The 23,118-nt window shown below is 42.1% G+C and overlaps 1 protein-coding gene across 1 annotated transcript; it reads right to left on the reverse strand.

Annotated features, from left to right (window-relative positions):
- Positions 1–22,388, reverse strand: atg16l2 (ATG16 autophagy related 16-like 2 (S. cerevisiae)). The gene is made up of 9 exons (XM_046313766.1): positions 22,087–22,388; positions 20,645–20,714; positions 16,553–16,628; positions 15,479–15,552; positions 10,635–10,886; positions 7,499–7,564; positions 6,722–6,802; positions 3,747–3,803; positions 1–34 (listed from the first exon to the last, which is right to left on the reverse strand). The coding sequence occupies exons 1-9, from the start codon at positions 22,241–22,243 to the stop codon at positions 1–3; spliced, it is 867 nt and encodes a 288-aa protein (XP_046169722.1). The 5' UTR covers positions 22,244–22,388.
- Between the last annotated feature and the right edge of the window lie 730 nt (positions 22,389–23,118).

Genomic DNA, 23,118 nt, shown 5'->3' on the forward strand with positions numbered 1-23,118 from the left:
TCAGACACAGCGAGTTCCCCGACGCTTCTTTCTACTAAGAAACACAACATAACAGAACTCAGTTAACGCCAGGAGTTTTTCCTGACCGAGAGGCCCTACCAGGATACAATCTGCGCCCTATACTCGACTTGGGCAGGAGTTCACCGGAGCTGAGTACCGGAACCTCAAATGTTCTACTGCTTGATCTCCTGTACCTCTTGTAGGATATTATCTCTAAAGTATTGTGGAGCTCCTGTACCTCTTGTAGGATATTATCTCTAAAGTATTGTGGAGCTCCTGTACCTCTTGTAGGATATTATCTCTAAAGTATTGTGGAGCTCCTGCACCTCTTGTAGGATATTATATAAAACGTATAAATATAAAACGGTACCCAAAATTAGTACCGGAATGGATATCAGTCCAAGTCAAGACTCTTGTAGGACATAGGCCCTACATTTTTCCCAGTTACAATCTTTCTAGATGTACAGTAACTAGGACCAGGGTTTTTCCTGATAAAATATCATGGTGAACCCCTGGCTCTAAACAAAGTGAAGTATATTTCAGCCTTCAGAGATGGACAAGGTCTGTCTGTCTGTCTGTCTGTCTGTCTGTCTGTCTGTCTGTCTGTCTGTCTGTCTGTCTGTCTGTCTGTCTGTCTGTCTGTCTGTCTGTCTGTCTGTCTGTCTGTCTGTCTGTCTGTCTGCCTGCCTGCCTGCCTGCCAGCCTGCCTGCCTGTCTGTCTGTCTGTCTGTCTGTCTGTCTGTCTGTCTGTCTGTCTGTCTGTCTGTCTGTCTGCATCTGTCTGTCTGTCTACCTGTCTGTCTACCAGTGTCTGTCTGCGTCTGTCTGTATGCGTCTGTCTACCTGTCTACCTGTCTGTCTACTAGTGTCTGTCTGCGTCTGTCTACCTGTCTACTAGTGTCTGTCTGCGTCTGTCTACCTGTCTGCCTGCCTGTCTGTCTAACTGTCTGTCTGCGTCTGTCTACCAGTGTATGTCTCTATCTGTCTGTCTGTCTGTCTGTCTAACTGTCTGCGTCTGTCTACCTGTCTGTCTGCGTCTGTCTACCTGTCTGTCTACCTGTGTCTGTCTGTCTACCTGTCTGTCTACCTGTGTCTGTATGTGTCTGTCTACCTGTCTGTCTGCGTCTGTCTACCTGTCTGTCTACCTGTGTCTGTATGTGTCTGTCTGTCTGCGTCTGTCTACCTGTGTCTGTATGTGTCTGTCTACCTGTCTGTCTGTCTGTCTGTCTGTCTGTCTGTCTGTCTGTCTGTCTGTCTGTCTGTCTGTCTGTCTGTCTGTCTGTCTGTCTGTCTGTCTGTCTGTCTGTCTGTCTGTCTGTCTGTCTGTCTGTCTGTCTGTCTGTCTGTCTGTCTGTCTGTCTACCAGTGTCTGTCTGAAATATAACAGTATGAGACACACCCCAGAACTGTGGGTTATAGACATACTATATGATGATACTAAGAAATGTGCAGATTATGTGTCTATATATATCTGCCATCTGGCCTGTAAAATGTGCAGATTATGTGTCTATATATATCTGCCATCTGGCCTGTAAAATATGCAGATAATGTGTCTATATATATCTGCCATCTGGCCTGTAAAATGTGCAGATAATGTGTCTATATATATCTGCCATCTGGCCTGTAAAATGTGCAGATTATGTGTCTATATATATCTGCCATCTGGCCTGTAAAATGTGCAGATTATGTGTCTATATATATCTGCCATCTGGCCTGTAAAATATGCAGATAATGTGTCTATATATATCTGCCATCTGGCCTGTAAAATGTGCAGATAATGTGTCTATATATATCTGCCATCTGGCCTGTAAAATGTGCAGATTATGTGTCTATATATATCTGCCATCTGGCCTGTAAAATGTGCAGATAATGTGTCTATATATATCTGCCATCTGGCCTGTAAAATGTGCAGATAATGTGTCTATATATATATCTGCCATCTGGCCTGTAAAATATGCAGATAATGTGTCTATATATATATCTGCCATCTGGCCTGTAAAATGTGCAGATAATGTGTCTATATATATATCTGCCATCTGGCCTGTAAAATGTGCAGATAATGTGTCTATATATATATCTGCCATCTGGCCTGTAAAATGTGCAGATAATGTGTCTATATATATATCTGCCATCTGGCCTGTAAAATGTGCAGATAATGTGTCTATATATATATATCTGCCATCTGGCCTGTAAAATGTGCAGATTATGTGTCTATATATATATCTGCCATCTGGCCTGTAAAATGTGAGCAAACGGAGATGTAATGTTTGCTGGCGTAAATCAGCAAGGCTGCTGGAAAAGGAGAAGCACGTGAATAAAGTGGAGTAGTTGATGAGTGTATGACTGCCGGTCGGGTGACCATGACAGCAGAAATGGCTGATGTGTCACTATGTGTCACTAACCTAGTATGAAGAAGGGTTAGGGAAGAATTAATCATGAATGTTCATGAGTGGGAGAAATGGTTTCTTTGTGATTGAGCTCAGTGAGAGCTAATATTAGCAGACTAATGTCTGGACTAAGTGAAGCAAAGAGACAAATATCTATATATTCTGAATGTTACATTACCTGTTACTCATTTCATTATGAGGAAAAACTTAACACTCATATTATTCTGTCTATGTAACCATAGAACATTCATATTATTCTGTCTATGTAACCATAGAACCATAGAACATTCATATTATTCTGTCTATGTAACCATAGAACATTCATATTATTCTGTCTATGTAACCATAGAACCATAGAACATTAATATTATTATGTCTATGTAACCATAGAACCACAGAACATTTATATTATTATGTCTATGTAACCATAGAACATTCATATTATTCTGTCTATGTAACCATAGAACCATAGAACATTCATATTATTCTGTCTATGTAACCACAGAACATTCATATTATTCTGTCTATGTAACCATAGAACCATAGAACATTCATATTATTCTGTCTATGTAACCACAGACCATTCATATTATTCTGTCTATGTAACCATAGAACCATAGAACATTAATATTATTATGTCTATGTAACCATAGAACCATAGAACATTAATATTATTATGTCTATGTAACCATAGAACCATAGAACATTCATATTATTCTGTCTATGTAACCACAGACCATTCATATTATTCTGTCTATGTAACCATAGAACCACAGAACATTAATATTATTATGTCTATGTAACCATAGAACCATAGAACATTTATATTATTCTGTCTATGTAACCATAGAACATTCATATTATTATGTCTATGTAACCATAGAACCATAGAACATTTATATTATTATGTCTATGTAACCATAGAACCACAGAACATTTATATTATTATGTCTATGTAACCATAGAACCACAGAACATTCATATTATTCTGTCTATGTAACCATAGAACATTCATATTATTCTGTCTATGTAACCATAGAACCATAGAACATTCATATTATTCTGTCTATGTAACCATAGAACCACAGAACATTTATATTATTATGTCTATGTAACCATAGACCATTCATATTATTCTGCCTATGTAACCATAGAACCATAGAACATTCATATTATTCTGTCTATGTAACCACAGAACATTTATATTATTATGTCTATGTAACCATAGAACATTCATATTATTCTGTCTATGTAACCATAGAACATTCATATTATTCTGTCTATGTAACCACAGAACATTCATATTATTCTGCCTATGTAACCACAGACCATTCATATTATTCTGCCTATGTAACTCACTCAAAAAGCTCTTTGATGGAATCTAGAATCCTGGGAGGGGATGTTACTGAGGCTGACCTAGGGGGAAAAAAGTGATGTTTTTAGAATGTTTAAAACACACTTGAAGGAATGGTTTAATCAATTTAGATGTAGTAAGCATTGTGATGTAGTAGGCATTGTGCTGTAGTAGGCATTGTGCTGTAGTAGGCATTGTGATGTAGTAAGCATTGTGGTGTAGTAGGCATTGTGATGTAGTAGGCATTGTGATGTAGTAGGCATTGTGATGTAGTAGGCATTGTGCTGTAGTAGGCATTGTGATGTAGTAGGCATTGTGATGTAGTAAGCATTGTGATGTAGTAAGCATTGTGATGTAGTAGGCACTGTGATGTAGTAGGCATTGTGGTGTAGTAGGCATTGTGGTGTAGTAGGCATTGTGATGTAGTAGGCATTGTGATGTAGTAGGCATTGTGATGTAGTAGGCATTGTGATGTAGTAAGCATTGTGATGTAGTAGGCACTGTGATGTAGTAGGCATTGTGATGTAGTAGGCATTGTGATGTAGTAAGCATTGTGATGTAGTAGGCATTGTGATGTAGTAGGCATTGTGATGTAGTAGGCATTGTGATGTAGTAAGCATTGTGATGTAGTAGGCATTGTGATGTAGTAAGCATTGTGATGTAGTAGGCATTGTGGTTAGTAGGCATTGTGGTGTAGTAGGCATTGTGATGTAGTAGGCATTGTGATGTAGTAGGCATTGTGATGTAGTAGGCATTGTGATGTAGTAAGCATTGTGATGTAGTAGGCATTGTGATGTAGTAGGCATTGTGATGTAGTAGGCATTGTGATGTAGTAGTCATTGTGATGTAGTAGGCATTGTGATGTAGTAAGCATTGTGATGTAGTAGGCATTGTGATGTAGTAGGCATTGTGATGTAGTAGGCATTGTGATGTAGTAAGCATTGTGATGTAGTAGGCATTGTGATGTAGTAGGCATTGTGATGTAGTAAGCATTGTGATGTAGTAAGCAGTGTGATGTAGTAAGCAGTGTGATGTAGTAAGCATTGTGATGTAGTAGGCATTGTGATGTTACAGATGTAGGATCTTAATTTGAGCCAGTTTGCTACAGCAGGAAAATAATACTGCAGCAATAGGAAATGTGATTATTGGATTATAATTAATCAACATTTCTGTAGGGGTTGATCTATTTTTCGTTTGGACAAATCAAGTTTGAAATGACCGACTGTTAAAACTCAAATACACTACAAGCTTGCATTTCCTGTGCAGGAAAAATCTCAGCAACAAAAGAGTGATCAAATGAAGATCCGAGCAACTGAAGATCCCTTTAGAACTAATCATGCAGTGTAATATTTTTTTTAATGTATTTAATCATTTTTACATTTAAAAAATAGAATAAAAATTTCACCATTAGAACATCACACTAAAGTTACTTTGGGGTAGAATGTGAAAACGCTATACACAGACAATGACTTCCAACAAGAATCTTGTTTTTTCTTCCATGGGAAGGAAGGCCTTGAAATGCCATCTGAACTTTGAGTGATTTCTGTCATTTCTTCCTCTGCCAGAACATTCTAGTGGTCCATCTCTCAGCCTTCCTCTACCAGAACATTCTAGTGGTCTTTTTCTCAGAACATTCTAGTGGTCCGTCTCTCAGCCTTCCTCTACCAGAACATTCTAGTGGTCCATCTCTCAGAACATTCTAGTGGTCCGTCTCTCAGAACATTCTAGTGGTCCGTCTCTCAGAACATTCTAGTTGTCCATCTCTCAGCCTTCCTCTACCTGAACATTCTAGTGGTCCGTCTCTCAGCTTTCCTCTACCAGAACATTCTAGAGGTCCGTCTCAGCCTTCCTCTACCAGAACATTCTAGAGGTCCGTCTCAGCCTTCCTCTACCTGAACATTCTAGTGGTCCGTCTCTCAGAACATTCTAGAGGTCCGTCTCAGCTTTCCTCTACCTGAACAGTCTAGTTGTCCGTCTCTCAGAACATTCTAGAGCTCCGTCTCAGCCTTCCTCTACCAGAACATTCTAGAGGTCCCTCTCAGCCTTCCTCTACCAGAACATTCTAGAGGTCCGTCTCAGCCTTCCTCTACCAGAACATTCTAGAGGTCCGTCTCAGCCTTCCTCTACCAGAACATTCTAGAGGTCCGTCTCTCAGCCTTCCTCTACCAAAACATTCTAGAGGTCCGTCTCTCAGCCTTCCTCTACCAGAACATTCTAGTGGTCCGTCTCTCAGCCTTCCTCTACCTGAACAGTCTAGTTGTCCGTCTCTCAGAACATTCTAGTGGTCCGTCTCAGCCTTCCTCTACCAGAACATTCTAGTGGTCCGTCTCTCAGCCTTCCTCTACCAGAACATTCTAGAGGTCCGTCTCTCAGCCTTCCTCTACCAGAACATTCTAGTGGTCCGTCTCAGCCTTCCTCTACCTGAACATTCTAGTGGTCTGTCTCAGCCTTCCTCTACCAGAACATTCTAGAGGTCCGTCTCTCAGCCTTCCTCTACCAGAACATTCTAGTGGTCCGTCTCAGCCTTCCTCTACTAGAACATTCTAGAGGTCCGTCTCTCAGCCTTCCTCTACCGGAACATTCTAGAGGTCCGTCCCTCAGCCTTCCTCTACCAGAACATTCTAGAGGTCCGTCTCTCAGCCTTCCTCTACCAGAACATTCTAGTGGTCCGTCTCAGCCTTTCTCTACCAGAACATTCTAGAGGTCCGTCTCTCAGCCTTCCTCTGCCAGAACATTCTAGTGGTCCGTCTCAGCCTTCCTCTACCAGAACATTCTAGAGGTCCGTCTCTCAGCCTTCCTCTACCAGAACATTCTAGAGGTCCATCCCTCAGCCTTCCTCTACCAGAACATTCTAGTGGTCCGTCTCTCAGCCTTCCTCTACCAGAACATTCTAGTGGTACGTCTCTCAGAACATTCTAGTGGTCCGTCTCAGCCTTCCTCTACCAGAACATTCTAGTGGTCCGTCTCAGCCTTTCTCTACCTGAACAGTCTAGTGGTCCGTCTCTCAGCCAGATCACTCTTAGGGGAGGCTTCTCTGGAGGCCGGGGCACTGACCGACCCGCTGGAAAGGAAACAGCACAACACTTCATTATCCTTTAGCTTTGTGTGGCACTCTGGACATGAGCTACTACAATACAAAAGGGAAAACTTTAACCTATTCTCAATCTAGTGAGAGCTATTTAAACATCAATGGGACTATAAAATCTAGTTACTTACACATCGACGTAGGCTATATAATCTAGTTACTTACACATCGACGTAGGCTATATAATCTAGTTACTTACACATCGACGTAGGCTATATAATCTAGTTACTTACACATCGACGTAGGCTATATAATCTAGTTACTTTCACATCGACGTAGGCTATATCATCTAGTTACTTACACATCAATGGGACTATAAAATCTAGTTACTTACACATCGACGTAGGCTATATCATCTAGTTACTTACACATCAATGGGACTATATAATCTAGTTACTTACACATCGACGTAGGCTATATCATCTAGTTACTTACACATCGACGTAGGCTATATCATCTAGTTACTTACACATCGACGTAGGCTATATAATCTAGTTACTTACACATCGACGTAGGCTATATCATCTAGTTACTTACACATCAATGGGACTATAAAATCTAGTTACTTACACATCGACGTAGGCTATATCATCTAGTTACTTACACAACGACGTAGGCTATATCATCTAGTTACTTACACATTGACGTAGGCTATATCATCTAGTTACTTACACGTCAATGGTCACCTTCACCTTCCCGGCGGTCTCCAGTTCCTTCTGAAGACTTGCCTCTCTGGCTCTGTGGAGTTGACAGTTGAAATGAATGACAACATCATTACAGATACAACTCACTCTGACTACATTCATTAATGATTCATAGGGCCTGGAGTTTTTCCTGCACGTGACTTGAGGAGGTCAAGGTATAACCTGTAGCCTTTAACTAGTTATAACCTGTATATTTTAACTAGTTATAACCTGTAGCCTTTAACTAGTTATAACCTGTAGCCTTTAACTAGGTATAACCTGTAGCCTTTAACTAGTTATAACCTACAGCCTTTAACTAGTTAACTAGTTATAACCTGTAGCCTTTAACTAGTTATAACCTGTATACTTTAACTAGTTATAACCTATAGCCTTTAACTAGTTATAACCTGTAGCCTTTAACTAGTTATAACCTGTAGCCTTTAACTAGTTATAACCTGTATACTTTAACTAGTTATAACCTGTAGCCTTTAACTAGTTATAACCTGTAGCATTTAACTAGTTATAACCTGTAGACTTTAACTAGTTAAAGTCTACAGGTTATAACTAGTTAACTAGTTAAAGTCTACAGGTTATAACTAGTTAACTAGTTAACTAGTTATAACCTGTAGCCTTTAACTAGTTATAACCTGTAGCCTTTAACTAGTTATAACCTGTAGACTTTAACTAGTTAACTAGTTATAACCTGTAGACTTTAACTAGTTAACTAGTTATAACCTGTAGCCTTTAACTAGTTATAACCTGTAGCCTTTAACTAGTTATAACTTACAGTCTTTAACTAGTTATAACCTACAGCCTTTAATTAGTTACAACCTGTAGCCTTTAACTAGTTATAACCTACAGCCTTTAACTAGTTAACTAGTTATAACCTGTAGCCTTTAACTAGTTATAACCTGTAGCCTTTAACTAGTTATAACCTGTAGCCTTTAACTAGTTATAACCTGTAGCCTTTAACTAGTTATAACCTGTAGCCTTTAACTAGTTATAACCTGTAGCCTTTAACTAGTTATAACCTACAGCCTTTAACTAGTTATAACCTGTAGCCTTTAACTAGTTATAACCTGTAGCCTTTAACTAGTTATAACCTACAGCCTTTAACTAGTTAACTAGTTATAACCTGTAGCCTTTAACTAGTTATAACCTGTAGCCTTTAACTAGTTATAACCTGTAGCCTTTAACTAGTTATAACCTGTAGCCTTTAACTAGTTATAACCTGTAGCCTTTAACTAGTTATAACCTGTAGCCTTTAACTAGTTATAACCTGTAGCCTTTAACTAGTTATAACCTGTAGCCTTTAACTAGTTATAACCTACCTACAGCCTTTAACTAGTTATAACCTACAGCCTTTAACTAGTTATAACCAACAGCCTTTAACTAGTTATAACCTGTAGCCTTTAACTAGTTAACTAGTTATAACCTGTAGCCTTTAACTAGTTATAACCCGTAGCCTTTAACTAGCTATAACCTGTAGCCTTTAACTAGCTATAACCTGTAGCCTTTAACTAGCTATAACCTGTAGCCTTTAACTAGCTATAACCTGTAGCCTTTAACTAGTTATAACCTACAGCCTTTAACTAGTTAACTAGTTATAACCTGTAGCCTTTAACTAGTTATAACCTGTAGCCTTTAACTAGTTATAACCTGTAGCCTTTAACTAGTTATAACCTACAGTCTTTAACTAGTTATAACCTGTAGCCTTTAACTAGTTATAACCTGTAGCCTTTAACTAGTTATAACCTACAGTCTTTAACTAGTTATAACCTGTAGCCTTTAACTAGTTATAACCTGTAGCCTTTAACTAGTTATAACCTGTAGCCTTTAACTAGTTATAACCTACAGCCTTTAACTAGTTATAACCTGTAACCTTTAACTAGTTATAACCTACAGCCTTTAACTAGTTAACTAGTTATAACCTGTAGCCTTTAACTAGGTATAACCTGTATACTTTAACTAGTTAACTAGTTATAACCTGTAGCCTTTAACTAGTTATAACCTGTATACTTTAACTAGTTATAACCTGTAGCCTTTAACTAGTTATAACCTGTAGCCTTTAACTAGTTATAACCTGTAGCCTTTAACTAGTTAACTAGTTATAACCTGTAGCCTTTAACTAGGTATAACCTGTATACTTTAACTAGTTAACTAGTTATAACCTGTAGCCTTTAACTAGTTATAACCTGTATACTTTAACTAGTTATAACCTGTAGCCTTTAACTAGTTATAACCTACAGCCTTTAACTAGTTATAACCTACAGCCTTTAACTAGTTATAACCTACAGCCTTTAACTAGTTATAACCTGTATACTTTAACTAGTTATAACCTGTAGCCTTTAACTAGTTATAACCTGTAGCCTTTAACTAGTTATAACCTACAGCCTTTAAGTAGTTAACTAGTTATAACCTGTAGCCTTTAACTAGTTATAATGTACAGACTTTAACTAGTTATAACCTGTAGCCTTTAGCTAGTTATAATGTACAGACTTTAACTAGTTATAACCTGTAGCCTTTAGCTAGTTATAATGTACAGACTTTAACTAGTTATAACCTGTAGCCTTTTGCTAGTTATAATGTACAGACTTTAACTAGGTATAACCTGTAGCCTTTAACTAGTTACAACCTGTAGCCTTTAACTAGTTATAACCTACAACCTTTAACTAGTTATAACCTGAAGGCTTTAATTAGGACCCAGAGTTTTTCTTGGTGAGATGAAATGGTCAGGAAAATAAATAAAAAGTCTGTACACGGTCAGCCTTCGAGATATGCATATTCCCCCCGCACTCTTCAGGAAAAACTCAGGGCCCTGTTTGACCTCAGGAAGCAGCTCACCTGACCCGTCTCTCGTTGACCCCCAGCAGGGTCAGGGTTAATCTCACCTGACCCGTCTCTCGCTGACCCCCAGCAGGGTCAGGGTTAATCTCACCTGACCCGTCTCTCGTTGACCCCCAGCAGGGTCAGGGTTAATCTCACCTGACCCATCTCTCGTTGACCCCAGCAGGGTCAGGGTTAATCTCACCTGACCAGTCTCTCGTTGACCCCCAGCAGGGTCAGGGTTAATCTCACCTGACCCGTCTCTCGTTGACCCCCAGCAGGGTCAGGGTTAATCTCACCTGACCCGTCTCTCGTTGCGGCTGTTCATCCTGATGGCTGCGTGCTGCTTCCTCCGGACCAGTTCCTCCAGCATTTCCTGACCTCTGAGCTTCTCCTCTCTGAAGGTCTGGTCCAGATCATGGTGCTGCTCCAGCAGGGAGTCGTACTCCCGTTTCAACAGCCGGTTCCCCTCCGTCACCTCGGCAACACGCACCGCCAGACTTCCATCCTCAGCCTGCACCCCCAGCAGATCCCTCCGCACCTCACACATCCTGAATACACAGATAGTTATATCAGTAACCGTGACCCCAGGAAGCAGCTAATTAATCGGATGGGGCCACAGTGTCTCTTGACCCCTCCTGTCTCAGCCTCCAGTATTTATGCTGCAGTAGTTTATGTGTCGGGGGGGGCTAGGGTCAGTTTGTTATATCTGGAGTACTTTGCATATATTTGGAGTACATTGCTTGCTGTTTGGGGTTTTAGGCTGGGTTTCTGTACAGCACTTTGAGATATCAGCTGATGTACGAAGAGCTTTATAAATACATTTGATTTGAAACCCCAACTCTGTCAGTTATACTAGTTTCTATCAACTAGGGCCATGGATATTCCATGACGACATTTCCCCTGGTCAGGACATGTCCTACTCAACCATCAGCTTCCATAGCACCGGCTCATGTGATTGTGTGATCACAGTGACCTAGGATAAACTACATTAAGCTGTGCTTGCCAGTGCTTTCAAGTTTCAACAGGTCCTTCCTACAGGTTTCATAGGAGGAGAATTACCTGGCATGTTGTTCTACAGTCTCACCTGGCATGTTGTTCTAGAGTCTCACCTGGCATGTTGTTCTAGAGTCTCACCTGGCATGTTGTTCTACAGTCTCACCTGGCATGTTGTTCTACAGCCCCACCTGGCATGTTGTTCTACAGTCCACCTGGCATGTTGTTCTACAGTCTCACCTGGCATGTTGTTCTACAGTCCACCTGGCATGTTGTTCTACAGTCTCACCTGGCATGTTGTTCTACAGTTCTACCTGGCATGTTGTTCTACAGTCTCACCTGGCATGTTGTTCTACAGTCTTACCTGGCATGTTGTTCTACTGTCTCACCTGGCATGTTGTTCTACAGTCTCACCTGGCATGTTGTTCTACAGTCTCACCTGGCATGTTGTTCTACAGTCTCACCTGGCATGTTGTTCTACAGTCTCACCTGGCATGTTGTTCTACAGAATCAGTCTCATCTGACATGTTATTCTACAGGGCACCTGGCATGTTGTTCTACAGTCTCACCTGGCATGTTGTTCTACAGTCTCACCTGGCATGTTGTTCTACAGTCTCACCTGGCATGTTGTTCTACAGTCTCACCTGGCATGTTGTTCTACAGTCTCACCTTGCATGTTGTTCTACAGAATCTGTCTCACCTGGCATATTGTTCTACAGAATCAGTCTCACCTGGCATGTTGTTCTACAGAATCAGTCTCACCTGGCATGTTGTTCTACAGAATCAGTCTTACCTGGCATGTTGTTCTACGGTCCCACCTGGCATGTTGTTCTACAGTCTCACCTGGCATGTTGTTCTACAGTCTCACCTGGCATGTTGTTCTACAGAATCAGTCTCACCTGGCATATTGTTCTACAGTCTCACCTGGCATATTGTTCTACAGTCCCACCTGGCATGTTGTTCTACAGGGCACCTGGCATGTTGTTCTACAGTCTTACCTGGCATGTTGTTCTACTGTCTCACCTGGCATGTTGTTCTACAGTCTCACATGGCATGTTGCTCTACATAATCAGTTTCACCTGGCATGTTGTTCTACAGTCTCACCTGGCATGTTGTTCTACAGTTTTACCTGGCATGTTGTTCTACAGTCTCACCTGGCATGTTGTTCTACAGTCTCACCTGGCATGTTGTTCTACAGTCTTTACCTGGCATGTTGTTCTACTGTCTCACCTGGCATGTTGTTCTACAGTCTTTACCTGGCATGTTGTTCTACTGTCTCACCTGGCATGTTGTTCTACAGTCTCACCTGGCATGTTGTTCTACAGTCTCACCTGGCATGTTGTTCTACAGTATCACCTGGCATGTTGTTCTACAGTCTCACCTTGCATGTTGTTCTACAGAATCAGTCTCACATGGCATGTTGTTCTACAGAATCAGTCTCACCTGGCATGTTGTTCTACAGAATCAGTCTCACCTGGCATGTTGTTCTACGGTCCCACCTGGCATGTTGTTCTACGGTCCCACCTGGCATGTTGTTCTACAGTCTCACCTGGCATGTTGTTCTACAGTCTCACCTGGCATGTTGTTCTACAGAATCAGTCTCACCTGGCATATTGTTCTACAGTCTCACCTGGCATATTGTTCTACAGTCTCACCTGGCATATTGTTCTACAGTCCCACCTGGCATGTTGTTCTACAGTCCCACCTGGCGTGTTGTTCTACAGTCTCACCTGGCATGTTGTTCTACAGAATCAGTCTTACCTGGTGTGTTGTTCTACAGTCCCACCTGGCATGTTGTTCTACAGAATCAGTCTAACCTGGCATGTTGTTCTACAGTCTCACCTGGCATGTTGTTCTACAGAATCTGTCTCACCTGGCATGTTCTTCTACAGTCTCACATGGCATGTTGTTCTACAGTCTTACATGGCATGTTGTTCTACAGTCCTACCTGGCATGTTGTTCTACAGAATCAGTCTCACCTGGCATGTTGTTCTACAGTCTCACCTGGCATGTTGTTCTACAGTCTTACCTGGCATGTTGTTCTACAGTCTTACATGGCATGTTGTTCTACAGTCTCACATGGCATGTTGTTCTACAGTCTTACATGGCATGTTGTTCTACAGTCCTACCTGGCATGTTGTTCTACAGAATCAGTCTCACCTGGCATGTTGTTCTACAGTCTCACCTGGCATGTTGTTCTACAGTCTTAGCTGGCATGTTGTTCTACAGTCTCACCTGGCATGTTGTTCTACTGTCTTACCTGGCATGTTGTTCTACAGTCTCACTTGGCATGTTGTTCTACTGTCTCACCTGGCATGTTGTTCTACAGTCTCACCTGGCATGTTGTTCTACAGTCTCACCTGGCATGTTGTTCTACAGTCTCACCTGGCATGTTGTTCTACTGTCTCACCTGGCATGTTGTTCTACAGTCTCACCTGGCATGTTGTTCTACAGTCTCACCTGGCATGTTGTTCTACAGTCTCACCTGGCATGTTGTTCTACAGAATCAGTCTCACCTGGCATATTGTTCTACAGTCCCACCTGGCATGTTGTTCTACAGTCCCACCTGGCATATTGTTCTACAGAATCAGTCCTACCTGGCATGTTGTTCTACAGAATCAGTCTCACCTGGCATGTTGTTCTACAGTCTCACCTGGCATGTTGTTCTACAGTCTCACCTGGCATGTTGTTCTACAGAATCAGTCTCACCTGGCGTGTTGTTCTACAGTCCCACCTGGCATGTTGTTCTACAGAATCTGTCTCACCTGGCATGTTGTTCTACAGTCTCACATGGCATGTTGTTCTACAGTCCTACCTGGCATGTTGTTCTACAGTCTCACCTGGCATGTTGTTCTACAGAATCAGTCTCATCTGGCATGTTGTTCTACAGTCTCACCTGGCATGTTGTTCTACAGTCCTACCTGGCATGTTGTTCTACAGTCTCACCTGGCATGTTGTTCTACAGTCTCACCTGGCATGTTGTTCTACAGAATCAGTCTCACCTGGCATGTTGTTCTACAGTCCTACCTGGCATGTTGTTCTACAGTCTCACCTGGCGTGTTGTTCTATAGAACAGTCTCACCTGGCAAGTTATTGTAGAGTCTCACCTGGCATGTTGTTCTACAGAATCAGTCTCATCTGGCATGTTGTTCTACAGTCGCACCTGGCATGTTGTTCTACAGTCCCACCTGGCATGTTGTTCTACAGTCTCACCTGGCATGTTGTTCTACAGAATCAGTCCCACCTGGCATGTTGTTCTACAGTCCCATCTGGCATGTTGTTCTACAGAATCAGTCTCACCTGGCATGTTGTTCTACAGAATCAGTCCCACCTGGCATGTTGTTCTACAGTCTCACCTGGCATGTTGTTCTACAGTCTCACCTGGCATGTTGTTCTACAGAATCAGTCCCACCTGGCATGTTGTTCTACAGTCTCACCTGGCATGTTGTTCTACAGTCTCCCCTGGCATGTTGTTCTACAGTTCCACCTGGCATGTTGTTCTACAGAATCTGTCTCACCTGGCATGTTCTTCTACAGTCTCACCTGGCATGTTGTTCTACAGTCTCACATGGCATGTTGTTCTACAGAATCAGTCTTACCTGGCATGTTGTTCTACAGTCTCACCTGGCATGTTGTTCTACAGTCTCACCTGGCATGTTGTTCTACAGTCCTACCTGGCATGTTGTTCTACAGAATCAGTCTCATCTGGCATGTTGTTCTACAGTTTCACCTGGCATGTTGTTCTACAGTCCTACCTGGCATGTTGTTCTACAGTCTAACCTGGCATGTTGTTCTACAGAATCAGTCTCACCTGGCATGTTGTTCTACAGAATCAGTCTCACCTGGCATGTTGTTCTACAGTCCTACCTGGCATGTTGTTCTACAGTCTTACCTGGCGTGTTGTTCTATAGAATCAGTCTCACCTGGCAAGTTATTCTAGAGTCTCACCTGGCATGTTGTTCTACAGTCTCACCTGGCATGTTGTTCTACAGAATCAGTCTTACCTGGCATGTTGTTGTTCTGCAGTCTCGCCTGGCATGTTGTTCTACAGAATCAGTCTTACCTGGCATGTTGTTGTTCTGCAGTCCCGCCTGGCATGTTGTTCTACAGAATCAGTCTCACCTGGCTTGTTGTTCTACAGTCTCACCTGGCATGTTGCTCTTCCAGTACGGAGTCTTTGATCTTAATCTCCTGCTGGAGCTCCAATACCTGGTAGGCCAGCTAAAAAACACAGTAGAGTCTGTCAACTAGAGACACACAGTAGAGTCTGTCAACTAGAGACACACAGTAGAGTCTGTCAACTACAGACACACAGTAGAGTCTGTCAACTACAGACACACAGTAGAGTCTGTCAACTACAGACACACAGTAGAGTCTGTCAACTACAGACACACAGTAGAGTCTGTCAACTAGAGACACACAGTAGAGTCTGTCAACTACAGACACACAGTAGAGTCTGTCAACTAGAGACTCACAGTAGAGTCTGTCAACTACAGACACACAGTAGAGTCTGTCAACTACAGACACACAGTAGAGTCTCAACTACAGACACAGTAGTCTGTCAACTAGAGACTCACAGTAGAGTGTCAACTACAGACACACAGTAGAGTCTGTCAACTAGAGACACACAGTAGAGTCTGTCAACTAGAGACACAGTAAAGTCTGTCAACTAGAGACACAGTAGAGTCACAGTAGTCTGTCAACTTGAGACAAAGTAAAGACTCACAGTAAAGTCTGTCAACTAGAGACAAAGTAAAGACTGACAGTAGAGTCTGTCAACTAAAGACTCACAGTAGAAATACACAGTTATCTGGCATTGTATTGTAAGATATTGTATCTCTATGCAGTAGATATAAAAGACAGATGAGGAACAAACTGATGTTTCCTTTTACAGTAGAATAATGAGCACACCATTCACAGGACAAGACAGGATGTCTGCTTCCTGGTTTCGTCTCTCTTTCTGGGTATCACTGACAGACAGTATCCAAACACAACACATATGCCACGCTTTATGACAGATTGGTGGAGACTATGCCTTATGGAAATACTGCCAATATAAGGCGATGTTGCCAGCAAGGAGATTTTCAACACTGCTGCTCTCTGAATGATTTGGCATAAGTGTCAACAACTGAAAGTGTTGTCGACAGCATTAACGTCCAATCAGAGTCCCTGCCTGTATCTCAGTCATAAATCATCAACACGGGTACTTCCCGTTTCCTACCTCCCCAGTTGTTTTCTTCAGATCGTCATTCTTGGAAATCAGAGACGGCAAGGAGTCTTTGGAGGAGGCAGGGTACCTGTTGAGGTCAAAGACACGTTGACGGGTTAGGGTCTCGAGACAGGAAACCCACGGTCGCACCTGGGCTACTGTTCAGTCTCACCTGGGCTACTGTTCAGTCTCACCTGGGCTACTGTTCAGTCTCACCTGGGCTACTGTTCAGTCTCACCTGGGATACTGTTCAGTCTCACCTGGGCTACTGTTCAGTCTCACCTGGGCTACTGTTCAGTCGCACCTGGGCTACTGTTCAGTCTCACCTGGGCTACTGTTCAGTCGCACCTGGGCTACTGTTCAGTCGCACCTGGGCTACTGTTCAGTCTCACCTGGGCTACTGTTCAGTCTCACCTGAGCTACTGTTCAGTCTCACCTGGGCTACTGTTCAGTCTCACCTGGGCTACTGTTCAGTCTCACCTGGGCTACTGTTCAGTCTCACCTGGGCTACTGTTCAGTCTCACCTGGGCTACTGTTCAGTCTCACCTGGGCTACTGTTCAGTCTCACCTGGGCTACTGTTCAGTCTCACCTGGGCTACTGTTCAGTCTCACCTGGGCTACTGTTCAGTCTCACCTGGGCTACTGTTCAGTCTCACCTGGGCTACTGTTCAGTCTCACCTGGGCTACTGTTCAGTCTCACCTGGGCTACTGTTCAGTCTCACCTGGGCTACTGTTCAGTCTCACCTGGGCTACTGTTCAGTCATGTGGTCAGGTGCCACAAATAATGACTTATGAAAATAGCAATTGGCTCAGAACAGGGCAACACGGCTGGCTCTTAAAAGTACACGGAGCCCTAACATTAATAATATGCACGTCAATCTCTCCTGACTCAAAGTGGAAGAGAGATTGACTTCATCGCTACTTGTTTTTGTAAGAAATGTTGACACAGCTCGTCCACCCATACATACCCCACAACACATGCCACCAGAGGTCTCTTCAGTCCCCAAGTCCAGAACAGACTATGGGAGGCGCACAGTACTACATAGAGCCATGACTACATGGAACTCTATTCCACAGTACTACATAGAGCCATGACTACATGGAACTCAATTCCACAGTACTACATAGAGCCATGACTACATGGAACTCTATTCCACAGTACTACATAGAGCCATGACTACATGGAACTCTATTCCACAGTACTACATAAAGCCATGACTACATGGAACTCTATTCCACAGTACTACATAGAGCCATGACTACATGGAACTCTATTCCACAGTACCACATAATAATAAATAATAATAATAATAATATATGCCATTTAGCAGACGCTTTTATCCAAAGCTACTTACAGTAATGTGTGCATACATTCCACGTATGGGTGGTCCCGGGGATCGAACCCACTACCCTGGCGTTACAAGCGCCATGCTCTACCAACTGAGCTACAGAAGGACCACATAGAGCCATGACTACATGGAACTCTATTCCACAGTACTACATAGAGCCATGACTACATGGAACTCTATTCCACAGTACTACATAGAGCCATGACTACATGGAACTCTATTCCACAGTACTACATAGAGCCATGACTACATGGAACTCTATTCCACAGTACTACATAGAGCCATGACTACATGGAACTCTATTCCACAGTACTACATAGAGCCATGACTACATGGAACTCTATTCCACAGTACTACATAGAGCCATGACTACATGGAACTCTATTCCACAGTACTACATAGAGCCATGACTACATGGAACTCTGTTCCACAGTACTACATAGAGCCATGACTACATGGAACTCTATTCCACAGTACTACATAGAGCCATGACTACATGGAACTCTATTCCACAGTACTACATAGAGCCATGACTACATGGAACTCTATTCCACAGTACTACATAGAGCCATGACTACATGGAACTCTATTCCACAGTACTACATAGAGCCATCACTACATGGAACTCTATTCCACAGTACTACATAGAGCCATGACTACATGGAACTCTATTCCACAGTACTACATAGAGCCATGACTACATGGAACTCTATTCCACAGTACTACATAGAGCCATGACTACATGGAACTCTATTCCACAGTACTACATAGAGCCATGACTACATGGAACTCTATTCCACAGTACTACATAGAGCCATGACTACATGGAACTCTATTCCACAGTACTACCTAGAGCCATGACTACATGGAACTCTATTCCACAGTACTACATAGAGCCATGACTACATGGAACTCTATTCCACAGTACTACATAGAGCCATGACTACATGGAACTCTATTCCACAGTACTACATAGAGCCATCACTACATGGAACTCTATTCCACAGTACTACATAGAGCCATGACTACATGGAACTCTATTCCACAGTACTACATAGAGCCATGACTACATGGAACTTTATTCCACAGTACTACATAGAGCCATGACTACATGGAACTCTATTCCACAGTACTACATAGAGCCATGACTACATGGAACTCTATTCCACAGTACTACATAGAGCCATGACTACATGGAACTCTATTCCACAGTACTACATAGAGCCATGACTACATGGAACTCTATTCCACAGTACTACATAGAGCCATCACTACATGGAACTCTATTCCACAGTACTACATAGAGCCATGACTACATGGAACTCTATTCCACAGTACTACATAGAGCCATGACTACATGGAACTTTATTCCACAGTACTACATAGAGCCATGACTACATGGAACTCTATTCCACAGTACTACATAGAGCCATGACTACATGGAACTCTATTCCACAGTACTACATAGAGCCATGACTACATGGAACTCTATTCCACAGTACTACATAGGTAACTGATGCAGCAGTAGAATCAGATTTAAAAAACAGGTAAAATACACCTTATGGAACAGTGGGGACTGTGAAGACACACACACACACACACACACACACACACACACACACACACACACACACACACACACACACACACACACACACACACACACACACACACACACACACACACACACACACACGCTAGAACACGGACTCTACACACACATACATTGTAATATTATTGTATGGTGGTATTATACATGTTGTATTGTAGATATGTAGTGGTGTAATAAATGTTATATGATGTACTGTTTTATCTTTGTTTTATGAGTTATGTAAGTGCTTTAAAATGTGTTTGGACACCTTGAAGAGTAGCTGCCTTGGCAGGAACTAATGGGGATCCATAATAAACCACAGGAAGAGTAGCTGCTGCCTTGGCAGGAACTAATGGGGATTCATAATAAACCCCAGGAAGAATAGCTGCTGCCTTGACAGGAACTAATGGGGATCCATAATAAACCCCAGGAAGAATAGCTGCTGCCTTGACAGGAACTAATGGGGATCCATAATAAACCCCAGGAAGAGTAGCTGCTGCCTTGGCAGGAACTAAAGGGGATCCATAATAAACCCCAGGAAGAGTAGCTGCTGCCTTGGCAGGAACTAAAGGGGATCCATAATAAACCCCAGGAAGAGTAGCTGCTGCCTTGGCAGGAACTAAAGGGGATCCATAATAAACCCCAGGAAGAGTAGCTGCTGCCTTGGCAGGAACTAATGGGGATCCATAATAAACCACAGGAAGAGTAGCTGCTGCCTTGGCTAATGGGGATCCATAATAAACCCCAGGAAGAGTAGCTGCTGCCTTGGCAGGAACTAATGGGTATCCAAAATAAACCCCAGGAAGAGTAGCTGCTGCCTTGGCAGGAACTAATGGGGATCCATAATAAACCCCAGGAAGAGTAGCTGCTGCCATGGCAGGAACTAATGGGGATCCATAATAAACCCCAGGAAGAGTAGCTGCTGCCTTGGCAGGAACTAATGGGGATCCCTAATACAAACACATACAAAACACACAGATACTTAACAAACAGGACAAACTATCTCTCACAGGAAATATTCCATACAGGTTTCTATCACACACATCAATAAGGCAGAGTTCTTCCGGGGTGGGAAACTCCTGGCCTTACACATTAAGACAAGCTAAATACGTCCATTGAGAAGTAAGTACATTGACAACATCACTATTCTAGTGTAATAATGACCTTGAACCAGATCCCAGGATGCCTTTCGTGATGAGGGCTCTCTGATTGGACCTCTCCAGCAGATTAATATCTGTAGGATGACATCACCAATATAGAAAACAGAACACCATTATAGAAAACAGAACACCATTACAGAACACAGAACACCATTATAGAACACAGAACACCATTACAGAACACAGAACACCATTACAGAACACAGAACACCATTACAGAACACAGAACACCATTACAGAACACCATTATAGAACACAGAGTGGAGGCAGGGGGGGCATGACAACCTTCAGTACAGTTGAAAATGTGATGGAAACGCATTTAATTTGTTTGTTTTTTATTCGATCATTTTTTCCCCCTGTGCACTACATCATCATGCACACACTTTTACCACCAACGAGTCAATTTGATGGAAACATCTCTGGTGAGAAATTGCAAATATTGTTTATATGCAGATTTAATCATATTCGCATGAAAACCTGTTGCCAATGGGATGGAAACCTATAGATACATTCATTTTTGTTACATTATACCAGGTTTCCATCCACAGTCTTTATGCAAGTAAAGTCTTCCCATATAAAAAGAAACATGACAGCTTTGATGGTAGTTTCACAACTGCTGATATATTATTTGGTAGTTCCAAATGGTAGGATATTTTTGCGTGCGTAAACTTAATAATGCACGAAATTGCGATGGCAACTTCCTTATGGGCAAATATTGATATAATAACCCATCAAACAGAAGTCATATGACGTGTGGTCGTCCCACTACAACTCAGGAAACCATGCAGTTTAATAGGCTATATTAAATACATAGATGAACTTCACAGGATGGTGAATGTGCACTGTGATCTCGATGCTCCTTTCCAATAAATAGAGGGTCATATCCTGGTGACACGATGCTTGACAGCCATTTGACAAATATTCTCGCTTTTATCCATAATAATGTCATAATGTAGACGAGCCTACCAGCACTGTATCTGTGAGCGGTTGGGCTGGAGACCACGAACCAAGACCAGAGGAGGCAGACTTACTATTTAACGCAACAGTTTGCGACAAAACTATAACGTAGAGTTGAAAATGCGATGGAAATTTTAGATTTTTAATAGGTACATGAAAACGTAAGCAAAAAGGTAGGCCTTCATTGTGTGTGCCCTACGTCATCACGCACTGATTTTATCCGCAAAAAAAGTTAATTTGGTGTCAACACTGGTGGGAAAATTCACTTTAAAAAAAAAATCGGATTCTATAGTACGCGCATGAAAATCTGTCTCCTATTGAAATGAAACCGACCTATCTATTGTTGCAGCATTGCATTATCTCTAGAACTTCCTTGAATCGGAAAATGAATCTTGCTTAATTAAGCTTTTTTTAGGCCATCTGAAAGAAAACTACAATATATATATACATATATTTACACAAGACCTTCAGCAAAGAACTTGTACATACATGCCAGTATGACATCTTGAAACATCGCCTTCTGATACTTATCCCGATGTTTGAGTTGGCGGATGATATGACGTTTCCATGAGTCGTCCGTCTTCTGGGTGTTTATCTTTTCTTCGACTTTAGACGCCTCGCCACGTTCCGCTCCTAGTGCCGCCATGATAGACTAGTCCTACGGCAATTTAGGCTGTTACTAAACGGCATTGCCAAATAGTTTAGTCTATTGTATATCAGAGGAACATTTATTAACTTTCCATTTCAATAAAATCTCTACCGAGACTGGCTCGGCTGTCAACATGGAAGTGCCAGGCGGTCCGGCGAAAAACAAGTTTCCTATCCAATCAGATGCGACTTACCATTATTTTCCTGAGTCAGATTGGAAGCGTCATTATCGTCATTGAAAACATGTTAGGACAGGACACGCCCGTGTTGAAGTACAATGCCAATTAAAATCTGTTTGTGTGACCACTGTCAAACTCCCCACTATCTATGCCACGTTCACCTGCTACTCGGAAACTTCCGAATTGCTAACTGGTTGTAGTTCTTCACATGCTGCAGTCAACCAGTTCTCAAGTCGGAACATTCGGAGATTCCTAGTTCCCGAATAGCACCTCAACGCGGCACTACTCTAAAATAATTTATACATATGGACCAACAGAAAAGTACATGACTGAATCAAGAGAATGAGCAATTGGCCTAGATTTCAAAGGAGATTGAATTATTTTTTAATTTAATTTTAACTTAACCTTTATTTAACTACGCAAGTTACGGCCTAGGAACAGTGGGTTAACTGCCTGTTCAGGGGCAGAACGACAGATTTGTAACTTGTCAGCTCGGGGGGTTTGAACTCACAACCTTCCAGTTACTAGTCCAACGCTCTAACCACACGCTCTAACCACTAGGCTATGCTGCCCCCCCCCCCCAAGACTGCCTCCAGTAGGTCCGGTGTTCAGCAGTTCTCTTCAAAGATGGCACCCTAATTCCTTCTTTAAATTTTGACTCCAGATGTTGTCCAGGGCCCTCCTCTGCAGAAGT

This window comes from Oncorhynchus gorbuscha, linkage group LG19, assembly GCF_021184085.1.
Source record: "Oncorhynchus gorbuscha isolate QuinsamMale2020 ecotype Even-year linkage group LG19, OgorEven_v1.0, whole genome shotgun sequence".
Lineage (NCBI taxonomy): Eukaryota > Metazoa > Chordata > Actinopteri > Salmoniformes > Salmonidae > Oncorhynchus > Oncorhynchus gorbuscha.

Coding starts and splice junctions, on each gene's coding strand:
- atg16l2 (XM_046313766.1), bottom strand. CDS start 22,243: ATGGCGGCACTAGGAGCGGAACGTGGCGAGGCGTCTAAAGTCGAAGAA. Junction 10,887..15,478: donor CTGGAAGAGCAACATGCCAG/GTGAGACTGTAG, acceptor CTGTGTATTCAG/GATGTGTGAGGTGCGGAGGG. Junction 7,565..10,634: donor CGCAACGAGAGACGGGTCAG/GTGAGATTAACC, acceptor TCAACTCCACAG/AGCCAGAGAGGCAAGTCTTC.